Source organism: Scatophagus argus, chromosome 9 (genome assembly GCF_020382885.2).
Source record: "Scatophagus argus isolate fScaArg1 chromosome 9, fScaArg1.pri, whole genome shotgun sequence".
Lineage (NCBI taxonomy): Eukaryota > Metazoa > Chordata > Actinopteri > Scatophagidae > Scatophagus > Scatophagus argus.
This window is the reverse complement of record NC_058501.1, coordinates 24,775,686-24,798,688: the sequence shown is the minus strand read 5'-3', so window position 1 is coordinate 24,798,688 and position 23,003 is coordinate 24,775,686. Positions and strand designations below refer to the sequence as shown.

Genomic DNA, 23,003 nt, shown 5'->3' with positions numbered 1-23,003 from the left:
AACTGGTAGATTATTTTCTTCATTAGTTGTTTAATCAACAAAATCGTTATGAGCCTGGAGACTGGAACCAATGAATTCTTGAGTTTTTTGGGTTTTTATTTTTTAAAAATGGTTGTGTAATCAGAATAACCAACTACTTGTCTTGTGGGAGCGTATGTTGATCACTGGTTCCCGTCTTCTCCAGCTCTGCTGTGTTTGCTCAGAGAAGCCTCAGTGTGTAGCCGTTCAGCAGGCCACCACGTCAGACACCTGCTGATTTCATTTCATGTGATTCCCACTTGAATGGAGCGTCTGATGGCATCATTTGTCATCTCATGTTTCGTCCATCACTTCAGGTTGGTTTGAATGAGTGATATAAATGAGTATTGGTGAAATATTGATCCGCCCAGACTTCAGACTGAGGGACAGATCAGTCATTTTGATGGAGGTCATGACTCTAGCAGCTACGTGCAGGTCAGTCGCCCTTTCCCTGAAACCTGAAGCCCTGAAGTCCTCTGCTCATCCTGAGAGGTGACTCCTGTGGCATTTTGCCAGCGAGGCCTGCCAACTGATATGAGCATTTTTCCAGACATTTCATCAGCAGTTAACATGATTTGTTAAGATATGATGGAGTCAAACCCTCCTGTTGGACACTTTGATCCAGCACACCTTGGAGTACCATGCTTTTGCCCCCAAACCCTGTCCATTAAGCCACACAGGACCGGATCAGTCCAGGTTGTAGTAATCACAGCTTGGGCTGGTGTGAACGTTGCAGTGAGGGTCTGCAGTGGAGCTGGCTGCGTTCAGCCTCGGCAGATGTTGGTGCTGAGTGGGGACAGTGATGGATTTCTCAGCAGTCCTCTGGCAGGACTCCAGCAGCCGAGAAGCATCTCCACCACCATCAGCCCCCCTCTTAACTACGAGCCCCTCAGCACCGACTGTTATCTCTGTGCTCCAGGCTGCCTCGCTGCCACTTAGCACGCCAGGGCAGTGAAGGATGGTCATGCAGGAAGACACACATGAACGGATAACATGTTCAGTGCTGACCAACATATTGGTGCGTCAGTGTAGTGTCATGTGGGCAAACTGATCAAACGTCTGAATGTGATTTCAGCCCGATGACCGACTTTCTCCCTGAGACGAGAGAGTGTGAGACCACAATTTGGTCAAATCTGAACACATGATCGACGATAGACTAGAGACTCACCAGAATGTGCCTGAGAATCACCAAGATTTTAAGTTAAGTCACCAGTATCAAAGTAATCCAGCAGTATTTTCTCTGAATAAATAAACGTTGAAAATATAGTTTTAATTTTGGTGTATTTCAGAGTTTGTTCTTCTCTGATTATCACTTTTTTCTGACCTAAATATTGTACTGTATCAGAGAGGCCTTAGCGTACACACACACACACACACACACACACACACACACAGCCTGATTGTCATCTGATTACATCACATCTCTCCTTGTGAAAGCCAGCAGAACACAGTGCAGACTCAAATCACGTCAAACCCAAACACACCAGTCTCCTGCTGCATCTCGTTGTTGTTTTCCGTGTCATGACTCAGTCGCAGCCCTGCACTTCCTCCCTGCACGCTTTGACACACTCAGCCTGTGGCAGAAACATTGGTGGTGATGTATCAGTAATATTCAGGGCAACGTTAGCCTAGAGGACAGCAAGGCAGGTTGTCAGGAGGAAGGTCACCGGTTCACAAACCTTGACTGGCTGGGAGAAATCTGGGTGGCGTGCCCCTTAGAAAGTCACTTGACCTCTGATTGCCTGAGGGAAGCTTCTTGTTGTCCAGCGATAGAAGTCTTGTGGTTGTTGTGGGAAGCTGGAGCTGCAGCTCTGCAGAAACCCAGCGTGTTGTTCCTGACCATTCTTGTGTCAACTTTATTTTCACGAATAAATGTCAAAATCATAATATTGCCAGTGCAGCTTGTGGCTTTCCACCCACATCGTTGAAATAGAAGGTTGAAGCTTTGAAATGCTTACCGGCCGCAGCAACAGATGTCAGGGATAATGATGCGACGCAACGTTTTCTAACTGTTCTTTTAAGGACTAATCTTAGTTGCAGCCTGCCCTGAGGCTGTGACCTGATGTGCCTTCTCTGGAGCTTAGTGGACACATTCATACAGTGAAACCAATATAATTTCTAATACTCAGTAAAGTTTTGTTGCCCATGTTCTGTTTTTGCTTGTTTTATGCAGTTCTAAATAATCTTTCTAAAATTAGCACATGCCAGATTTTTTTGTCCAGGCAACCAAACACAACAAAACAATTGAACCTGATTGATACTCCATTTTATTATTGGCCTGGTTGATAATCAGGTCTGATTAGGTCAGTAAAATGCAGTTTCTCTCTGCAGACTTCCTTATGTATTTCACATTTAAGCCGCTTTATCAAGAACGAGTCACCCAGTTTATCCACAGGGACGATTAAATTTTCATCAGGTCTTGACAGCTGTAATATTCTAGCATTTCTACTTATAGACTGCGGGAGTATAGTGGATTTGGCGACTGTACTTTAAATGTTTGTGCAGTTTCCTCAAGAGCTTTGAAGTTCTTCAGTCCAGTGTGGGCTTTTATGTCCCCATTCACCGAGTCCAGCTTTGGCCCCGTGTGAAATAAACAGCCCGAGTGTTCTTAGGCGTTCCTCAGGGTTCTAATCTTGGTCGGCTGTATATTCCTAATTATCAGCGTTAATCTTTTCATTGTCCAGAGCCTCTCTGTCACTCTGGTTTGCTCAGCGAGGCAGCAGACACACTCCAGGCCCACTGCTTCCCATGTGAGAGCAGAGTGGCTGCCTGACATCAGGCATGGGAAGCGAGCTCCAGCAGCACGAAGGGTAAAAGGTCGAGACTTGACCACCCCAGGCAGATAAAGCAGCCTTTTCATGTGTGATCAGCCCACAGCCTGAAGACAAATCCGTCAGCGTGCTGCCTTTGAACTTCACCACAACTGGAGCGAGTCCCCCACCCGCTCGGTGGCTAACGAAGGCTGTGAGAGACTGAACACACACCTCTTTATTATTTAGCTAAATTATGTTACCAACACCTCTACTCCGTGTAATTTGAAGCTGAATGAAAAGAATGAATGTACAACATGTTAGGAACACCTACTCCTTTCACAAAGTACACTAATGAGGTGATCCAGGTGGAATTCATTATGCTTTACTGATCTCTCTTATTAAATCAGTCATAATAGAGGAGATGAAGACAAAGAGAAGCAGAAGACCTGAACATGGATTGTAGAAATTTTTTGTGCTGAAGGGGTTGGAAGTAAATATTAGCAAGCTGTTGCCAGTAGTTTGTACATTCAGTCCCTGCAGCTCACTGTAGATTTTCCATGTAGAAAGAGGCTCGAGCAGCAGCCTCCAGTTCTTCGTCAAGCCATTTTACAAAACAATTATGACAGTCATTACACTCTTTCTTCAGCCCCCACCCCGTCCAATCTCCCCATCAGTGCATAATTCATAAGCAAAAGCAAAGCCAATTGCATCCACTCCAAACGAGCGTGCATGCGGCGCCCACAGCAGTACAAAAGGAATGTCAGTCTCATGACAGAGTGTTGCACGTTCTTTGTTTCAGAAGAATGGCTGTAAATAGAGGGTGTTCTTCTTCTGCAGCTCTCCCAGGTAGAGGGAATGCAAACAATGCCGGAGAGCTGGTGTGGTGTCTGTACTCACGGATTTCCAGATGCTTCAGCTCTGTAATGCTGCCACTTGGCTCCCGCTGACGTGTGTGTGTGTGTGTGTGTGCAGCGTGCAGCACACTGTACTGTGTGTACACACAGTCTGTATGTATATATAGAGCGCTATTTTTACTGCTGATCCACAAATAGTAGAAACGGGGCCTAAAACGGTCCTCGCCTCTGTTGCCATTCCTGGGCTGCTGCTGCTGCTGCTGCTGCCTTCTCATTCATTCATGAGTTTGCATGAATTTGCACAACAACTCTGGGTTTTCTCTCTCTGCTTTGGCCCTTGGAAATTTTAAATTTACAACGTGCCCATCCTCTGTTTTTGATCAGGCATCGTAGCACATCGCAGGCAACCCCTTATTTCACGGTTAGTTAGATGCACAGCTGAATTAGACACACATTTTCATCCTTCTCTGTGTCCCATGAAATTAGGTCAGCGTTCAGCTTAGGTAATAAAGCATAACGTTATTAGTGGACACAGACGTCATCAGTGGGATTCTGCCCACTCATACCTGCTGGGCAGCCACATCAGGCAACTATCCGCATCTGGAAAACAGTCCCAGCTATGGCGTGTTTTCATGTTTTCTGGAGAACAGCTCAGTGTAGAATAATTTTCGTCCATGTTGTGTCACCTGTCATGTTGTCCTGCCACGAGGTTGTGTCAAACACAGACTGAAACCTGTTTCCAGAGCCGGATGGCGTTTTGGAAATATGTAGAATCCGCAGACTCCATGGCTCCTCTCTGCTCCGCCTTTGACGGGGGAATCGCATTCGGCGTGTCAGGCAGCCCCGACTGGGCAGCCGGTTGCCGCGGGCGACCAGCAGATCAGTGATGTGGCGGTGATGCCTCTAATGAAGCTGACACAGCACAGCCTCCATCCTCGCGGGCCCCTGAGGGCCTCCTGCCCCCACCCCCCACCCTCCACAAAGACACACACGCCTTCACGTTTCAGCCCAGTGTGCTTCTGATTTGATGGCGCCTGAAATGTACTGCTGCATCTTTTATTCTCTAGTTGTATATCAGCGGTGAAGGCAGATGAAGTGTTTGTCGTAGCCAAAGTGGGTCACGGTATACAAACAAAGCCTTTTCAGAGTCTCTCAGGCTGATGAATGCCTCTGTGTTGTTTTTCAGGAGCTGCCCAGCTGAGGTGAAGGGGAGGGCAGAGGACCCCGGTTCAGCCTGTGGAGTGTGGATGACCTGCCCCCGGAAACAGGACCATGATCTGAAGAGGGCGTCGCACACCTGTTCTTCCTCTCCTCCTTCTCCCTGTCTTTTTTCTTTCTTTCTTTTTTTTTTGTAAACTGACGGCGTGACGGCCTCCCTGCAGTGTGCACAAAGAGGACGAACCAAACGAGACCAGACAATTTAAGGAGGAAGAAATCCCAACGACAGCCACCTGTGAGCGACACCGGAAACATGGGGAGGAAAAAGATTCAGATCCAGAGGATCACTGACGAACGCAACAGACAGGTTGGTACCAGCCTGATGTTAGCACTGCTGGAGGGTTTAGGCAGGAGATGCTTGGACTGAGGCAGTGACACAGACGTGTCGGGGGGAATTTCAAAACAAAGGCATATCGTGAAAACTACTTTCACTTAGATCACTGAATCAGTATATCGATCTGGTCAATTTTCTTTGACGAAAGAACAAGTTTCATCGTGTTGGAATCGAGCTCGAAACGAGTAAATCTAATGCCTGAGTGGCTTGAGCTCTGTGTAAAACTAAATTTTCCTCTCATCCCTCCTGCTCAGAACTAAGAAAGGATCGTTTCCACTCCTCCATGACTGAATTCCATTGTGGTGACAGAAAACTGTAACTCATGCAATAACCGATTCCCACAGGGATCCTCGCTGCTCTCACGTGTCATCTGTAGCATGAACAGCATAGTCGCTGTGGCACAACAGAACAATAAAGCAGCATCGTGTTTTATGGGCCTCACATGAGTCCCAGTGAAAAAGAGCAAGAAAGTCTGATACCCCCCCCCCCCCCCTTAAAAAAACAGCCTCAGCCCCTCTGGTTGCATCAGCTGCATTGTCAGAGAGGATGAAAGGGTAAATGATCCATCTAAAATGAGTCAACTGGTAAATGGGCTTTGCTCCATTGAGCAGATTGAGTAATGGATTTGACGTGCCCACCTTCAAAAGCAGAGAGGGAAGAAAACAAGACGACGAGAGGACGAGGGAGAGAAACAAGGTGGCTGGCTGAATAGGACCTGAGCGGTGAGAGAGCGAGCTGGCCGTAGGCTTCAGAAAATCATCCTCAGTTCTCTCCTCATCAATCTGAGCAGGTTGCATTTCCATAAAGGAGAACAAGTGGTGCCTGCAGGGGTCAGCGGAGTATGATGGCTTGTTATTCATCAGTACACAATTAGACATGAAGGAGGAGGGGTGCAACTATTTCTGGTCTGGTTAATGGAGCCAGCGTTTGTATCAGGTGTCGACCAGTTTGTCGATAAGGTGCTGCACTCTGTGGTAATACGTGGTCATAGTGTCAGAATCAAAGATTACTCGCTGACCGCCATCAGGCCATTGACAAGCAGCCAATAGTTTCTTAATCACTGCAGCAAACTGATGTTTCGACGCCCGTGTTGAACCAGAACCTTCATTACAGTTCACATCTTCTGTTTATCTGATGCAGAACAACGTAAGCAGTGAAACAGGATTCACTTTTGCTATCAGTCACATTCAGAACAAGTCTGCAGTGTTTTGAAGTGGACCAGAGTATTAAACTGGTAAAGAAATAAGTGCTTTTTACACACTTGCTCGGTGTTGCTTCAGCTAATGAACAGTGCGGCCTCTGAAAGGAAATCAAATGAATTTTGGAGTACATGCAGCCCCGTCACCCTCCTACGTGTTGATTCAGAGATGCTGCCATAAGCTCCACAAAATAAACAGCATTCAGAGTGTGGGCCCCGGCTGGAAACATGACAGCATCTCAAATACCACATTGCTTATGGAGACAAAGACACACGAGGAAGAATAGCGAGCAGCACTGGAAATGTTTGGATTTTTTTTTATTTTTGGAAAGTGTTTGTCACATCACAGAGAATAAGGTGGACTTTTCACTGACGCTGTGACCCGTCAGGTTGGAAGAGGCGACAGGAAAAGCCTTAAATGCCACGTTAAAGCTGTACAACATCCACCGCAACACAAGAGTACATGAAATATAGTCGCAGAGTGTGAGGATTTTCAGTTCTGCAGGGTTCCAGCATCATGTTGGTGCAGATCTGGCCCCTTCAACAGCGCCTAGAAGGAAGCAAACATTCTGCTTTGCCTCAGCTAACATCCACCTGAAGTTACAGTTTACTCTTTCACTGATTTTAATGAGTCGAGGTATGTGTTACTGCAGCAGTTCTCAGAAACACTGTGTTGTTTTTTAATTAATAGTTTACATGCAGAGAGTCTTGTGTTTAGCTTCCTCACAGCTGAAGCTGGAGGAGCTGCTGGCTCTCAGCTGATTTTTCTCCTCTGAACAATCATCCGCCCAGATTTGTCTCCAGGATAATTAAACGATTCCACAGCTCTACTCAAGCTTGTTGAAATCAGTTTTACATGTTCAACAGAAGAGAACATCAATTCTGAGTAGCAGTTTGGTGTTTTGGCTGGTGGCTCCAGGTTACCCGTGAGCCTCAGCCAATCAGAGCTCACAGCAAACTGCTTCGACTGAATTACATCAAACCAGAACCTGAACTGATTTAAGCTGCAGACTGCAGTCTTCAGTTTCTTACAAAGTGTGACGTTTAGTGAGTTTACTGCACAGAAAACATGATTTTAAGCTCAGTGATTGGGTGTTAATGCACCTCCACAGAAAAATTAGGCGGCCTTTTAAAAAGACAAACTACCTTATAGAGCAGAGTTTGTGTGTCGCTTTCTTAGGTTGAAAAGCAGGTTTCATCCTTTCTTCACCACTGATGCCATCAGACTGATCTTCACTGCAAACGAGAGGGAGGTTTTAGCTACAGGAAACAGCGAGAGGAGGCTGCGGCTGTCAGTGGTGGTTTCCTCATCCATCTGCCACACAACCACAGCCTCGCCAAGACACACACACACACACACACACACACACACACACACACAAATGAAACCATTTGCCCTCTTTCTTTCTTTCTTTCTTTCCTTCCTTCCTCACTTAGGATGATTCTTCAGTTGCCATTGGTTACCTGGCAACTCTGCTCTTAATGTCAGTTACCTCCAGCTAGTTTATCCTTTGTGACAAACGCTGGGATCGAACCCAGCACCCAGAGAAGAAAGAAGAAATAAAAACCGGGGGTATTTTGCTCGGGATGTTTGCAGTCATTTTGTTTGTTTTCAGCACTGCTGGGTGACCTTATAATTTGCTGGCGGAGCAGTCGTTGCTGTTCACAGCGGCTTGTCTCTTCATCACCTCCCGCTCTCGTCATCCTCCCTTTCCAACATCGCCACATAATTTATCTGCTCGTTCTGTGTGTGAGAGAGGGAGAGAAGGAGGCTGTGGGGGGGGGGGGGGGGGGGTAGATAGGCAGTGAGATAAAGATGGGAGGGGGGTAAAGATAGAAAGCGAGGTAGCAGTGTGTGATGAGGTGGGAAATGGGGGGGCAGAGGGGAGGCACGAGGGGAGACGGTTGCCCATGGATACGACCCCGATATAATTTGATTTGTGGCAGCAGGAAGCAATGAGTGAGCGAGCGCGAAAGGAGGGTGGGGGAGGGCGGTGAAGGGGGGTGGGCAGGATGTGGAAAAAGGCGAGAGAGAGAGGAAGAGAAAATGAGGGTGAGAAAATAAGAGACGGAGGAGGAAAAGGAGAAAGAGAGAGAGAAGGAGGGATGTCGGGCGGTGAAGGAGGAAGAAGTGAGAGATGTGAGAGATGGAAAGGTCTCACATGGCTGCTTTTCTAGCTTTCATCCTCGATGTCTCTATCTTATCTCCACCTCTCTATCTTTTCCTCTGTGTCGTTCCTCATTCAGTTCGTTTCACTTACACTCAGCTGAAAGACGGAGCAGCTTGTCTCAATCAGTGAGGTGAACCTCAGCAGCAAAGCTCTGCTTTTATCATTTTAATATCAGCATATCATTAGGTGCTTTGATTTGATCTCTGCTTTAGTGGAAGTGAAACCTGCCGTTAAATAAAGATGCTGATGTAAAGTTCAGATACTGTCTGGCAGAAAACTGCAGAAACTTCCAAGAATGCTGCACCCGACCAGTGATGTCACCGCGACGTCTGGTGGAAAATGTGTTGATGTCACTCATGGGCGTGGCCTGAAGAGCGACGTCTGATGGAAAATGTGTTGATGTCACTCATGGGCGTGGCCTGAAGAGCGACGTAGTCGAAACCTCTCTGCCCCCTTTTGAAGGGAGGGTGAAGGGTGTTTGTATGGTTCATACGCTTTTTAAAACTGGCCCAAACGTCCACCTGGACACAAAGACGAACTGATTAGGATCTGCAGGTTAAACGTTACTGTGACAGCCGTAGCTCAATACTCCATGTACTAATTCTGACAAAATTTCACAGAAATGTCTAGAAGCATGAAAGGTCAAAGTTTGTCTGCACGGTGACATCATGTTTTCTGTCCATTAACATCAACACTGTAACTTTAACATCAACACTAATTTAATGTCCAGTGAAGCGCTTTCTGAATTTTTGGATGCACAAAGTGTTTCGCAGATTACTGAACAAAAACACGACTTAGTAACTTGTAAGTGGATCATGTTTTATAAAGAAAATATTTTCTGGTGTAACACACATTCAGTGCTCCTGGCTCCTGTAAACTATAGTCGATATCTGCACTCCGCCAGCCGCTTCATGGGAACTTCACCACCTTCACTTAATTCCACAGCCCCATCTGTGTACACACTTTTTATTTACATTTCTCCCTTCCCAAACAGCAGATATTGTAGCAGTACCTGAGGCTTCTCCTTCCTCCTTTTGTCTTAATCTTCCTCCCCTCGTGTGTGTTTGTGTTTGTGCAATCCTCCATGTTTAATCCAAACAAAGCCAAATCTCCCTGGATTGTAAATACCAGTTGGTTATAGCAGCGAGGCGCTTCTGAAGCCAACCAGCAGACAGCAAGGGACCCTGTGCCTGAGCAGAACTCCCAGTCCTGTTCTGCTTGTTCACAACCGAGGTGGCTCGTACAAGTGTGTGAGTGTGTGAGGAGAAGAGAGAAATAACATGTGACAGAAGGAGAGAGTGTGTGACACAGAAAGAGAGCATGGAAAAGAGCATAACAGAGTGTGAAAACGACGAGGAGAATGAGTGTGACGGGAGGAAAGGAGTGTGCGCAGGAAAGAAACCGCCTCCGTGTGTGTGTGTGTGATGTAAAGTACACACTGAGTACTTGAAAGAGAGCTTGTTTAGACACTTTGTTTCCTAAAGTACTTTCATACAATCAGTCGTGTTTTTGTCCCAAAGACCCCCAACTGCAAACCATAAAACAATAATTTAGTGGTCTCTGGTCCAGCATGAGCTAAAGTTGTGCCCTAAAGGAATAGTTCGCCATTTTAGGAAGTAAGCGTTTCACCTTCTTATTATAAATGAGGCGGAGGTTTCAGAAAGCCACTTCTCCTGGTCAGGAGATTGTCTGCATAACTCACTGTGAAACTGCAACTCCTTAAATTAATGACGGACCCTGCCATCAGCGTTCATCTCAGAGTACGCCGATACCCTTCGTCAGATTCTTTTTCTTATGTTTCATGACATTTTTATGCGGTTGTGGTTTCCCTGACAGCAGGAGCAGAAAGACATGCCACTGAAAACACTCGCAGGCTTGAAGCTGCTTTCGTTAAACTCAGTCAGCCACCAAGAGAGAGTTGGAGGGGACTGGCAAAGCTCCTGTCCTGTGTTGAAAGGGCTTCACGTCTGGCTTACTTTCAACTGAGCTCATGTGGTTTGGGTTGAACTTGCAGGCTGACGTTGGGTTGAACTTTGGGGCCCACTTTTGCCAACACCCAGCTGTCATCTTTGTCCACCTCCAGGTGACGTTCACCAAGCGGAAGTTCGGTCTGATGAAGAAGGCGTACGAGCTGAGCGTCCTGTGCGACTGCGAGATCGCCCTCATCATCTTCAACCACTCCAACAAGCTGTTCCAGTATGCCAGCACTGACATGGACAAGGTCCTGCTGAAGTACACCGAGTACAACGAGCCGCACGAGAGCCGGACCAACGCCGACATCATCGAGGTAAAGCGTGGGGAAGGGGATGATGGGAAACACTGCGTCCTTATGTTTAAATAAAACACTGTGACACTGATTTGATGAAGTCTAGTTTACTGACTCCCTGCTGAACATTTTCATTCACAGGTTGTCTTTGTTGTTATTGTTGTGTGTGTGTGTTTGCTTTGTTTTCCCCAGTGGGATTGTTAAGATTCAACTTAAACTAATCTGATCTCCTCTCTAGACTCATTCTGACTTGATTAAATCTGATCCTGTCCATCAAGGCCAGTCCAGTTCCAGTCCAGTCTGTTTAACTTGTGTCTTTGGTCCGGGATGATCTGAAGTCCAACTTTAAAGCTTACGTTTTCTTGCTTTATTGTCTTGATTTAACATGTTTTATCTGATTTGTTTAAGCTACATAAGAAACAAAGTGCAAACACTCAAAATGACAAAAAGGAAATGACAGTAGGCAGAATTTCTCAAAATTTTCCATTATAATCTACATTTGTGGCTATTTAATAAGTCTATAAGTTAAGTTTAATGTCCTTCGAGACTGGCTTACTGACTGAGCAGTCCAGTCCAGTCCAGTCCAGTCCAGTCCAGTCCAGTCCCAGTGCTCCTTATGGCTTATGTACTCTGACTTACTGTCTGCCGGCTTGCAGGGAGGGCAGAGGTAGGGACAGCTGGGCCTCACCCCTCCTCCCCTCCTTACCCGCCTGGCATCAGTCCCCTCGTTACCCAGAGACCTCTCCAACAACAACAACAACAAGCCAAAGGACGACGCCTGGACCCAGCTGGAAATCACCTCGACACAAAATGGCCACCCGATAGGAGAAGGGCCTGTCGAGCGGCTGAAACGTGTTTGTTCGTTTCGGAGGGAAGGTGTGAGGGCTGTCATTTAGGTCCGGTTTTATGTTTTTGTAATGAGAGTACATTTTGTTTCCCCCCCTAACTTCTTTCCTCCCTGTGGGGAAAAGCTTTGCTGGAGCTCATCAGGCGAGCGTGGAGCACATTCACATGCCTTGCTGACCCTTTCATACATAATGGCCCTCTCATGAATTGAACACGAGATGGTTAGGTATGATTCAGCGAGCCGTGCACACTGCGCTACAGCACTTAGGCTTCATATGGAGTGTGGACCTGAAGCTGGATGTCGCTTGTTTTTACACGTATTACTGAGTTCACGATCGGTCAGCCGCACATGCTGTCACCACCGCGTTGTTTATTGTCATGTTGAAAGCTTAGGTTTAAGTCATATCAGCCAAAAGACACACACAAACAGCACGGCTGCTGGGAACAAATGAAGTCCTGACGGGTTTCAACACAGAAATCTGATTTTTGAATTTCCATTCAATCTGTGATCAGGAAAATTCGTCAAACCAGCCACATTAATTTGGAGTGAAACTGTTATTTCCACGTCTGTAACCAGAGTGGAATTACATTAATGAACAATGAATATTAGTTATAATCTAAAATTAGAACAGAGGAACAGTTGGTCTGAGTTTGAATATTATAATAGAATTAAATATCAATTCCAACCATTTGTCCTGTGCCAGTTTTTGGTTCAGCTTTTATGATAAAAGTGATCTCCACATGTGTCACAGGAGTGACGCCAAATCAGGAGTTTTATTTCCCACCTTGCAGGCAGATTTATCAAATACTGTAAGTTATTGGAAAAAGCTCAGAGGCTTCGGAGATGATTTGATTTGTCTTATAAACCGCTAGGAGGCTCCTTTGACCTGAAAGTGCTGCTCTAAGGCACCACTCCATTCCAAGTTGTCCGAAGTTATCCACAAACGTCTAAATCAACGGCTAGCTGGTGTGGTGGAGGTGTTTCCAATGCAGCGAATAGACCTCCTCCCTCTGAAACCTGAAAGCTCCTCCCAGTGACATGTCACTCCCTGCACCTCACAAAGAGAAATGAAGCTCTAAGTTTAGTTTCTGACACCCTCAGGTGACCAAAGGTTTATTGTGGGTGAGTTTAGTGTGAACGGCGTCACCGACTGGTCAAACATGTGCGATACAGTACCGTAAGTTGGCCACAGCTTTCACTCACACACACACGGCAGGCGCTCGTTTCCAGTAGAATCAACAGTGGAAAACCAGTATTTTATCAGTAATGTTGTATGACTGGTGTTTTGCCAAGTGTGCTGGTTTTTCACGACCTAGTTGACCGAGTGTTCACAGTTCGTCTTCGGAAACTCCTTTGCATCCTGGGATGTTTTGGTCTCGTTTGGCTGAAGCAGAATTCATCCATCGAGATTTAATCAAATAATGGATGAAGTGAAAATCTCAGTGAAAGTGATGGTGAAGCAGTTTTGGATTTGAGTGCGGCAGCAGAGTTTGGTGCCATATTTTTCACCTCCACTTCGCCGTCTGTCACTTCCTCTCTTTCCTTCTTCCTCCTGATCTCCTGCTTCACTCGCTCATGAACATTCCTCCCTTCTTTTCCTCATCCTTCTCTCTCAGCCTGTCTCAGAGCGTCAGCAGTAAAGCCTTTCTGTAGGCTGCATCCCCAGCTGCAGATGGCTCTTAAGTGTGTGTGTGTGTATGTGTGTTCGTGTGTGTGTGTGTGTGTGTGTGCGTGCCTGTGTGTCGCAGGGCGTTGGGCTGCTTCGGGCCACATCAGCTCAAGCTCCACTGGACCTGTTTGTGTGCGTACATGTGTTTGTGTTTTCAAGTGTGTCACTCTGTCTCATTCTCTGTCCTTGTGTGTGTGTGTACATGTGCACAAGTCCACCTCTCTCTCTCTCTCTCTCTCTCTCTCTCTCTCTCTCTCTCTCTCTCTCTCTCCCTCTCTCTCTCTCTCTCTCTCTCTCTCTGTGTTTGCACGCTCTGTAGTGGCCCATGAGAACTCCTCATACAATATTCAAGCCTGGTGAGCCTCTCTGTAGTGTGTTGGCCTATGTGTGTGTGTGTGTGTGTGTGTCCTACATGGGACGTTCCCTCCTATATTGGCCTGTATGCTGCCCCTCACCCGTCCTCTCTGTAGGCCAGGAGGCATTTAAGAACTTTCTCCAGCGTTTGTCCTCAGATGTCCCCTTTTTGCCAGATGTGCAGCAGCACACACCTCCTTGTTAAGCTGGTGTTAGCATCTGCGCAAAGCGTTTTCCGCTAATCCTTATTCTTCTGCGTTTGTAGTGAATCATTGAGGCTGGAATAAGTTCTCAGGAGCTGTAGCTATAAAAAAACAATATGTGATATCTCATAAGGCTGACGGGACAAACTGATCTGTAAGATAACTTCATGTAGTATTTCTTCATGGTAAAGAGCTGCCTCTGAAAGGAGCAACTCCAAAAGCCTTTGATTTAACGCACACTGTTTATCTGAATGTGGCCTCATCAGCTTTTGTTTGGCTCACATGTCAGCATGTTGTACTTTCACAGGCCCTGACTGGTCACACATCTCTCACCTTTCATAGCATGTTGGGACTTTCAGGGGATTTCAGTGCAGAACAGAACAGCCAATGTGACATGGATGTATGGATGAATTATAGAAAAATGATTAAAGTGGCCAGATTATCTGCTCCGGCGCTCGGTGTAACGGCAGCGGTCAAAGAGAGAGGATAATTGGCTCGTCACAAAGTGTGCCGCTCTGCCTCTGTGAGTCTCTCCAAGCAAGTGCTTTTGAGTATAAATTATGAAGTGTGGGTAAAGTCACGCAGACACACACTCGTGTGTTTTGGCTTGTGTATGGTCATCCTGCATGTACTGTAAATGCACACAGCAATGCTTAAGAAGCACTTATGTTCACATCAGTGTGTGTGTGTGTGTGTGTGTGTGTGTGTGTGTGTGTAAGCATGGAACTCATCACACAGTTAACATTCCTTCACTCCACTGCAAGGCTGAGAGGCAATGCATATGCACACACATCCTCTCTCTGAAATGCACGTGCTGTGTGTTTGTGTGTGTGTGTGTGTGTGTGTGTGTGTGTGGGCAGCCTGCCTCTTCTGCCAGAATGTGTTAATCCGCTTGACTGCAGATCCCAATCAGGGCGAGGGAAGGAAGAGAGCGAGGGACAGAGGGAGCACGAGCGAGTGAGTTGCTAAAAGAGCGGTGATGAATAGGCGAGGAGAGAAAGAAAGTTGGGCGGAGAAGCGGGGGATGCCCTTTTTTCTTTAAGCTGCTCGAGGAGGGCAGATCTCACCGACGAGCCCCGCTGCAGGGCCTTAAGGACCTCAGGCTCCGCCTCGATCCTCCTGGGTGGCCTCACGTATTGCTAAACACCACTTGACAGGATTTGCCCCTTAGTAACTGATTCCATTAGCCGCCATGGCAGCCTGAACCTTTCCAACTAAAACTGAACGACCCCAGAATAATCCAAGGATGTTGTAACGTCCCTCCAGACTGACCCTGCCTGCCCCCAGCACACACATAGGTTGGGGGTGAAGCTAATCCTGCTTTGCCGTCCAAACTGTGACGATCTCCTTCCAACACCTGTCATATCCTAATCTGGACTAGATGAGGTCACCGGAAGGCCTGCTCATACCCACACAGGACTGGTCAGCCTAGGTCAGCTGATCACTCTCACTGCGACACCGTTGGATGAAGTTAATTTAAACAAAATGATGTCGCTTCCACTGAGCACACGGAGGTCACATCCTCGGCTATTTTTTAGGAAAATAGTGTTAGTTGGAAGTTGGATTTGAGAATTCGTTGTGCCACACAGTGTTCTGTTCAGAGCCGAAATCTTCTTCCAAAGTGATTAATAGCGCCACAGTGAGAAAGGGCCGAGACATTAAGTACTGGACATCATTGATTGATGAATTATTGACTCGTTTCCAGCCTCTTTGCTATTGTAAAGATACATGATGAGCACCCACCCCTATAGAACACAAACAGGAAGCATTTATGACACCAAAGTCCATCCAAAATGACTCCCGTCCCCTCCCATTTGTTTAGCCTCCATCAGTGCAGGCAAACGTACGGCGAATGTCCTCAAGTAGAGACATCTGGCACGTCCTCTGTAACCAAGCAACTCGTCACGTAGGAGCCAGTGGGAGGAGAGATCCATTAACCTCATGGATAAATAATTAAACGTCCACAACAAAAACATTTAAGAGAGAAGGGATCCATCTTCCAGGATGGGCAGACATGTCAACACAAAACAAAAAAGTGAATAATATTTCAGTATGGAGAAAGAAGATGAATAAAACCAGGTGCATAAAATGCAATAAAGAATAAGAATCAGATAAGAAAAGTGCAGCTTCGCCCCACGGTGGTCTGGAAAGACGACAGAACACCTGGTGCAACAGATGCATTTTGATTGGTACCATAAAGGATTAAAAGGGTTTGATAACCAGCCTGAGAAGAGAGTGAGAGATGGACAGAAAGAGCAGGAAAGAGAGAAGAAGATGGAGGGGAAGTATGATGGGAAAGCTCTGGGAACGGGTCACGAGAGGACAGAGAGAGAGAGTGTGTGGTGGGAAAGAGACTGAAAAAGTTGTGAGAGCGTCAGAGGAGGATGAGAGGAAATGGGCGACCAGGGAGACTCGCATATGGAGACATTACAAGAAAGAGGGAGAGACGTTAAGGGCAAAAACACAGAAGGACGAGTGTGAGACTTTGCACTGTGCTGTGAGAGAGAGCGAGAGCGAGAGCGGCGTTGAAGGTGGTGGGCCGACAGCTGAGAAGGCGAGAGAGAGAGACAAGAAGAGGGAGAGAGCAGCAGCTTTTCATGGAGAGCTGGAAACAGAGGTCGGGCGGACAGGCGGGTGGGCGAGCGAGCGAGCCAGAGGGGGAGGGGGGAAGGGAGGGAGAGGGGCGGGGCTTGTCACGAGGCGCAGCCAGTGAGAGGCCGGCGTGGTGCTCCGTAGGGTGAATCTTACCCTGGCAACACAATGGAGGGAGAGAGGGTGAGAGAGAGAGAGAGAGACGGCGGACAGGTGAACAGATGGCTGACGGACGGAGAGACAAGCTGACGAGCGAGACCACTGAGAGCATGTGAATGTACTGTAACACGAAATGTTCACTGTGAGACACACTCAGAAACTGAGAGAGGGAAAGATGCCCATGTTTGCACTGTTATGTTCACAAAATATCAGTTGTGTTTACATGAGACAAAGAAAGAGAGACGCAGAGAGAAGCTCGTGATGTCCAAAAAAATACATCAAGTGTGTGTGTGAGCATATGAAGAGACATGGAGACCAAGAGGGAAGCATACTGTGCTGCTGACAGTCACGTCAGTCTCACTTTAGGTTTGAATTCGAGCACATTTCCTCTGTCTTCACCTCCTCAGAAGGATGTCGGAGGGTCAGCTCAGGATCCCCGGGACTTTAGTCCATTTTGGATGATTCTGTACTTCACAATTTATGTCTAATACAAACATTCAGTGCCAATGCAATGACAGCCTTTTCCTAACTGTATCCGAGTCTTTTCAGTCATCTAATCCCGACCTTACCTCAGTCTGATCTTATTTGCCATAACCATGACCTTTCCATTAAAAAAACATCTCACCCATATGCAGCTGTCATGTGCAGGTAATGTACAAAGTGAGAAAACCATTGGCTGTAAAACAACACGACCCTTACCATATTTGTTCTGTGCATTGACAAGAGTTCAGATGTGGCTGGTTTTCTAAACCACTGGCTTTGGTGGGTACAGAGTTACCCAAACGGATTACAGCTAACCCAGACTGTATGAACACTAACTTCCCTGTGGTTGTGAGGCTGATCACCAGAACTGTGTCACTGATGGTCCTCACAAGCATTCAGATGAAGATGTGTTCAGACTGTGCACGTGAACGTTGCACCGACGTCCTCACAGTTTTGTGTGCTGGCTCTTTATCTCTTTGTGTCCTGACGGTCGGGGGGCTGGAGGTCCACGCCTCAGTCATGTCCTCCACGCAGCCCTCTGTCACATGCCGCCATTGTCATGTTGAAGTCGTTTTATTTCCATGTATTTTATTTTTCCTGCTGCCCTTTTGTTCCCTTGATTTTTTTTTTTAGGTCAGGACACACACACACACACACACACACACACACATCCGCAGTGCCACCGCAGGAGTGTGTTTTCTGTGAACTGTGGACAGCAAAGCGTGTGGCGGCTGCTCCCGTGCGTTAAAGTTACATTAAGCTGCAGATCAGAGCGCTGACTTGTTCTGGGAGGCTGAACAGCTGAATCAGGCGACTGTCTCTGTGTTGGAGTAAATCTGTCTAATAACCCGTTTCTGTTGGTAGATAAAACGCTGCTTTGACACTGCGATAACAGTAATAATGGCTTCGAGTTTTAATGAGATTCATATCGAAGAGCTCTATTGTTATTAAAACTGGAAGTGTCTTCACCTGACAGCCACATGGCGTCATTAGCCTCTTGGCCTCACCTGTTTGGAGGACTAATTCAACCAAAATGAAAAGAAGCTCCATCGCTGCCTCCTCAGGGTTTGTTTCGGGAGCTCTTGCAGGTACGAGTCACCGCCGGCTCGGGTGCCGCGGCTGAATTGCATGCAGTTGAATCATCCTCACTTAGCAGTGATTGTGCACAGTGGGAGTCCTGTTTTAATCAGACCACCAGTAGGCTGCACTCAAACTTGCCACAGCATAATTAATTAAAGAAAATACAGGATGTGTGACATATTGAATGTGATCTGAGAGCATTTTGTTTCTAATGGTCATCTTAGTCATATTTGTCTCTAATTGAGTCCTTAAAGGAACAAACGGGTGTTTTGAATTATACCTCTTTCACAGCGGACAAAAGAACTGCACTTTTACAGCTCCAGCATGGCTGCGCTGTGGTGTAAACATGACACTCGGTTTAATTTTCATCTTTTTTTCACTGCGACGACATGATGCACATTGAAGTTACAGAAGCTGGCGTGCAAATACGTTTTCATTCGTCTGCACGTTACACACAGTCGGATTATTTAAGCTTGATTCCAATGCAAATCAGCCTTCAATCCGGTTTAATTTTTCTTGATTCAACACAGACAGTTTAAGGATATAATAATCGTCCACTGGGACATGCTGTAATATTGTTCTCTTTTGTTGACTTGAAAGATAAATGAGGTTTTCAGGACTCAACTGCAGATGAAAATAATTTAGAGGGATTTATTTTATGTATGTGTGTGTGTGTGTACTGCAGTCTTTATTTCCTTTTGCTGATAGATTTCAAAGCGAGAGATTTTCTTCTCCTTCTTCTTCATCTTATGCCACTCAGGGCTAAAGCTTGTATTTGGACCACAGAAGGCTCTCCAGCTCCAGTTTAGATCCATTTTGCAGTGAGGATCTATCTGCTTGGCTGTGTGGTCAGGGGCCCACCAGGCAAAGCTACTTAACGGCAAATCTCGTTTGGCAGAATCCTCTCAAAATAAGAGCCTCTCTCTCTCTCTCTCTCTCTCTCTCTCTCTCTCTGTCTCTCTCTTTCTATCTCCCCTCTTCTCGCCTTTTCCAAAGTGTGCTAAAACTGACACAACCTGACATCCGTTAGCCTCAGCGCTAACACCGCCGCTTGCTTCCTAAAGCACCCTTTACCCTTTTGCTTTGCTTGACCACTTTTCCTCGGTGCAGAGCTTCACACCAATTAGTAACACTGTTGATTAGCTGGTGTGCGGAGGTGTGACGCCTCAGTGTGCCTTCTGACATGCAGCTCAAGTTTATACACAGTTTGTTGGCCTGTTAAAGTGCCATGGGCAGCGGCAGCAGATCGCTTGGATGCTTGGTAAAGATGGACTTGTTTTCTAAAGATTTCACCAATTGGAATTTAAGTCAGTAGTTCCTTCACCCTTTTAATGTGTGACTTCCTGAGGGCACCTGCCGGGCGAGCAAGTGCAGATTCAGTGGTAATATGCAGCTCTCACGTAGGCGGCAGATGTTACGAACGTTGACCTCACAAATCGATTACCAGTGAATGAGAATGTGCTTTCTTCAAGACCCTTTTCTCTGCCTCATGAAGACGCTGCTAGAAAAAACTTCCTTGTATGTCATCACGAGGGTCAAATTGTTCCATCTGACTTTGGCTGCTTCATTTTTCTACAATGGATAGCGTGGGAGTTGGCAGATATGGTGCAATCAAGATGCTCATTTGTGTTTGTGTGAGATGAAAATGACTTCACAAAGTTTGTCTAAAAATCAAAGTGGTCATCCCAAAATGTGCATGAAAACATGACATGTAAATGTGCCTCCTCCTTCTCCTCCTTTGCCCCTCTCTGACCGCTTCAGACATTGCGAAAGAAAGGCTTTAACGGCTGCAACAGCCCCGAGCCCGACGGCGACGACTCCATCGACCAAAGCCCGCTAAATGAAGACAAGTACCGCAAGACTGAGGACCTGGACAGCCTCTTCAAACGCTACGGCGTGAGTACCGTCACACTTTTGCCACCTTGTCTAACCTTCCCTTTCTCTTCTTCTCTTTCTCTATCTGCCTCCCTACCTCTCTGTCTGCCCTCTTCTTCTTCTCCTCCTTCTTCTTCTTCTTCTTCTTTTGTTTGGGGAAACGAAGGCTCTGAACAAGAAAGAGCACCGGGACTCTGAGAGCCCAGAACCCGAGGAGCCCTTCTCCCTCACCCCCCGCACTGAGGAGAAATACAAAAAAATTGACGAGGAGTTTGATAAAATGATGCAGAACTATAGGCTGTCAGTGAGTACCGCCCCACCCCCTCTGTGTAACCCTCCTCATGCTGGTACCCTGCTGCCGGAGGTTTTCCGGCTGCTGATGGCAGCCTGACTACTCACAGAGCACTCGCCTTCACCATTCCCCACCCTTTTACCTCCTTCACTTTACCTCACCCACCCACCCACCAAATCACTACCCACGACCCCCTCTGATGGTGTGTGCCTGAGCAAGAAAGGCAGGCGCCGAGCTGACTGAGTTTTCAGCTGGCAGTTGTCTTCATTATCAGTCAATTAGCAGATTATTTTTAATAGATGGGTCTGTAAAATGTCGGAAAATGTCACAGTATCACAAGTTCTCAGGGTGACACCAGGACAACAATCCTCTCGTTTTAGAAACTTTAGAAACAAATAATGATGATGCAGAAAGGTTTTTTTGTTAACTGATTAATAATTTAAACTTTAATTAAATCGTTCTAAAACCTTTAGAGCCAGTTTCATAGACAATTTATTTTCACTACGTCACTTTTCTCGATTTTGATGACCCGAGTTATCCTGTTTTTAACGTGTTACGTGTGACGTAGTCCATCCGAGCAGACAGATTTCATATCTTGTTTAATGGATCTGAACTACAAAAAGATGAAAGTCTTTTTTTTTTCCGACACTTTGTGTGAGTCAGAAATCCGTAGAAAAAGCAGTAGAAGACCAAATAGGGCATGTTTCACTGTGATAATTCATCTGAAGTTACAGTCATCACAGCGCAGAGCATCCTCAGGAGTATTATGGCTTTAATACACTGTTTCTGGTGCCTCTGCAAGTTCAGTTAATGTACAAGAATAAACAACAGAAGGAGAGGAGTGCTAACTAGGTCCCCAGTTTTCACAAAAGTTGGCATAGCAACCGTTATCACAAGGGGAAATGATGATTTATGGTAATAATCAACACGTTTGGAGCATGCCTTTGAGCGGTCGGGTTGCTTGGCTGAAAGTACCAATTGTGTAATACTTAGCAACATGGAAGAAACAAGCCTGAAACTGCAGACTCTCTGTGTTCACCAGGCCTGCTTTTACTCCTGACATTATGCCAGCGTGCAGATTGTAGCTGCTCGTCATTCACAGTACAACCGAGTCCCGGTGTAGTCCTGCTCCTGACGTTAGCCGGGTTCTGCCAGTCCTCCTGACTGGCGCTCTGCCAGCCCCCTTTTAACTGCTCCACTCCTGTGCCAGTTTTCTCTGTCTCTCAATAATGCCATTAACGTCACTTTAATTAGTAGCACTCAATTTACAGCCCCTCTTTCCTGCTTCTCTGATTGGTCACTTGGGAAGGGACATTGTCGTGTTGCGGCACTGCAGGAGGGTTAGACAGCAGCCATTCCTTAAATCATGTGTGTACGGAGCAGTTGGCTTTCGTTAAATATCACTTTCCTAACTCGTCGTTATCTGGAGGCACAATCAGATCAGACGGGTTGTAAACAAAATCTGCGTTTGACCTTTTCCAACCCACCGCTCAGCCAGCGGGACACAAGCAGGACTTTTATCAGCTGCTGGAACATGAACACATAACACAGTGTTTCCTCCAGGTGAGCGGCAAGTTGTCGTCACCTCAGCTAACTTCTACTTCACTCCGCTCCTCATTTCTGTACAGCAATTCAGTGAAGGCTAATTAGGCTAGCAGGGCTAAGGTAATTTCCTTTACAGCTGTACAGTAAATACACTCGACCTCGTCCAGGCTGCGCAGCATCGTGAAATACAGAGGGAGGGTGACCTTGCACCGTGTGACGGAGTATACAACTGAAAGCTTAAAATATGGTGTCTCCAGGGGGGTAAAACATAACATCTGTAAGTGAAACTGAGGTGAACGCACTCAGAAGGCCCATTAGAAAGAACTGATTGCTTTAACTGAAACCCTGATACGATCGATCATGATGAGCAAACCTGCGTGAATAAGACCCAGGTGGGAAAAACTCCAATATACCTGCCACAAAAACTGCAGATGTTGATTCATGTTATTAATAACTGCCATCATCTCACATGCGTGCGAGTAGGCCTGGTAGAGAAAACAAGCCGCCATGACCGAAGGGTAGAAATCAGTCCTTCGTCCCTGGACAACCACATCTCTTGGCGCTCCGCGATTGGATGGTAGCCGAACTCGGTAGCCATCACTACGCTGGCCTTCAGTCTCTCAGTGTGCCAGGTTTGCCCGGCCCGCCCTTCACGGGGCACCGGCAAACGAAAGCATACATCACCACCCACCACTCCTCCCCTCAGCATCATAATCCTCAGCATGACAGCTAGGGGCCGGGATATACAAGCTTAATCCCACTTGTACTAAAATACCTCCTGAGGTAGGGAGAGAGCGGCGAGGGAGAATGGGCAGGACACTTGGCTCGACGAGCCCCGACTATCTGCTTCTGTTAGACCGCGGCAGCCGGAGGGCCTCTGATTTGATCCTCTTCTGGCTCTGAGATGCCGTGTGTCTGGAAATTGGATAAGATTTCTCCCTTTAACAACTGGTTCCACGAGCCTTTGAGCAAATGAGTGTTTCCTGTAGAGGCTCAGTGTGAGAGCGAACGCTCAGAATGTGACAAATGAAAGTGAAAATGCTGCTCGAGCTTTCGGGGGTTTTTTTCCTTTGTATGGAATAATCAATAAAT

At 46.6% G+C, this 23,003-nt stretch overlaps 1 protein-coding gene across 8 annotated transcripts in view; it reads left to right on the top strand.

The window, feature by feature from the left end:
- The window catches only part of mef2d (myocyte enhancer factor 2d), a 79,912-nt gene that overhangs the window by 28,375 nt on the left and 28,534 nt on the right, over positions 1-23,003 (top strand). For 5 of the 8 annotated variants that reach the window (XM_046400824.1, XM_046400820.1, XM_046400826.1 and 2 more), the window contains exons 2-4: positions 4,812-5,150; positions 10,630-10,833; positions 20,241-20,378. In XM_046400824.1, coding sequence (XP_046256780.1) covers positions 5,097-5,150; positions 10,630-10,833; positions 20,241-20,378 — 396 coding nt within the window. In that variant the 5' untranslated portion in view covers positions 4,812-5,096. Of the gene's footprint in view, positions 1-4,811; positions 5,151-10,629; positions 10,834-19,960; positions 20,096-20,240; positions 20,379-23,003 lie in introns of all 8 variants that reach the window. The other 3 variants (XM_046400822.1, XM_046400827.1, XM_046400828.1) reach the window with 1 other exon arrangement.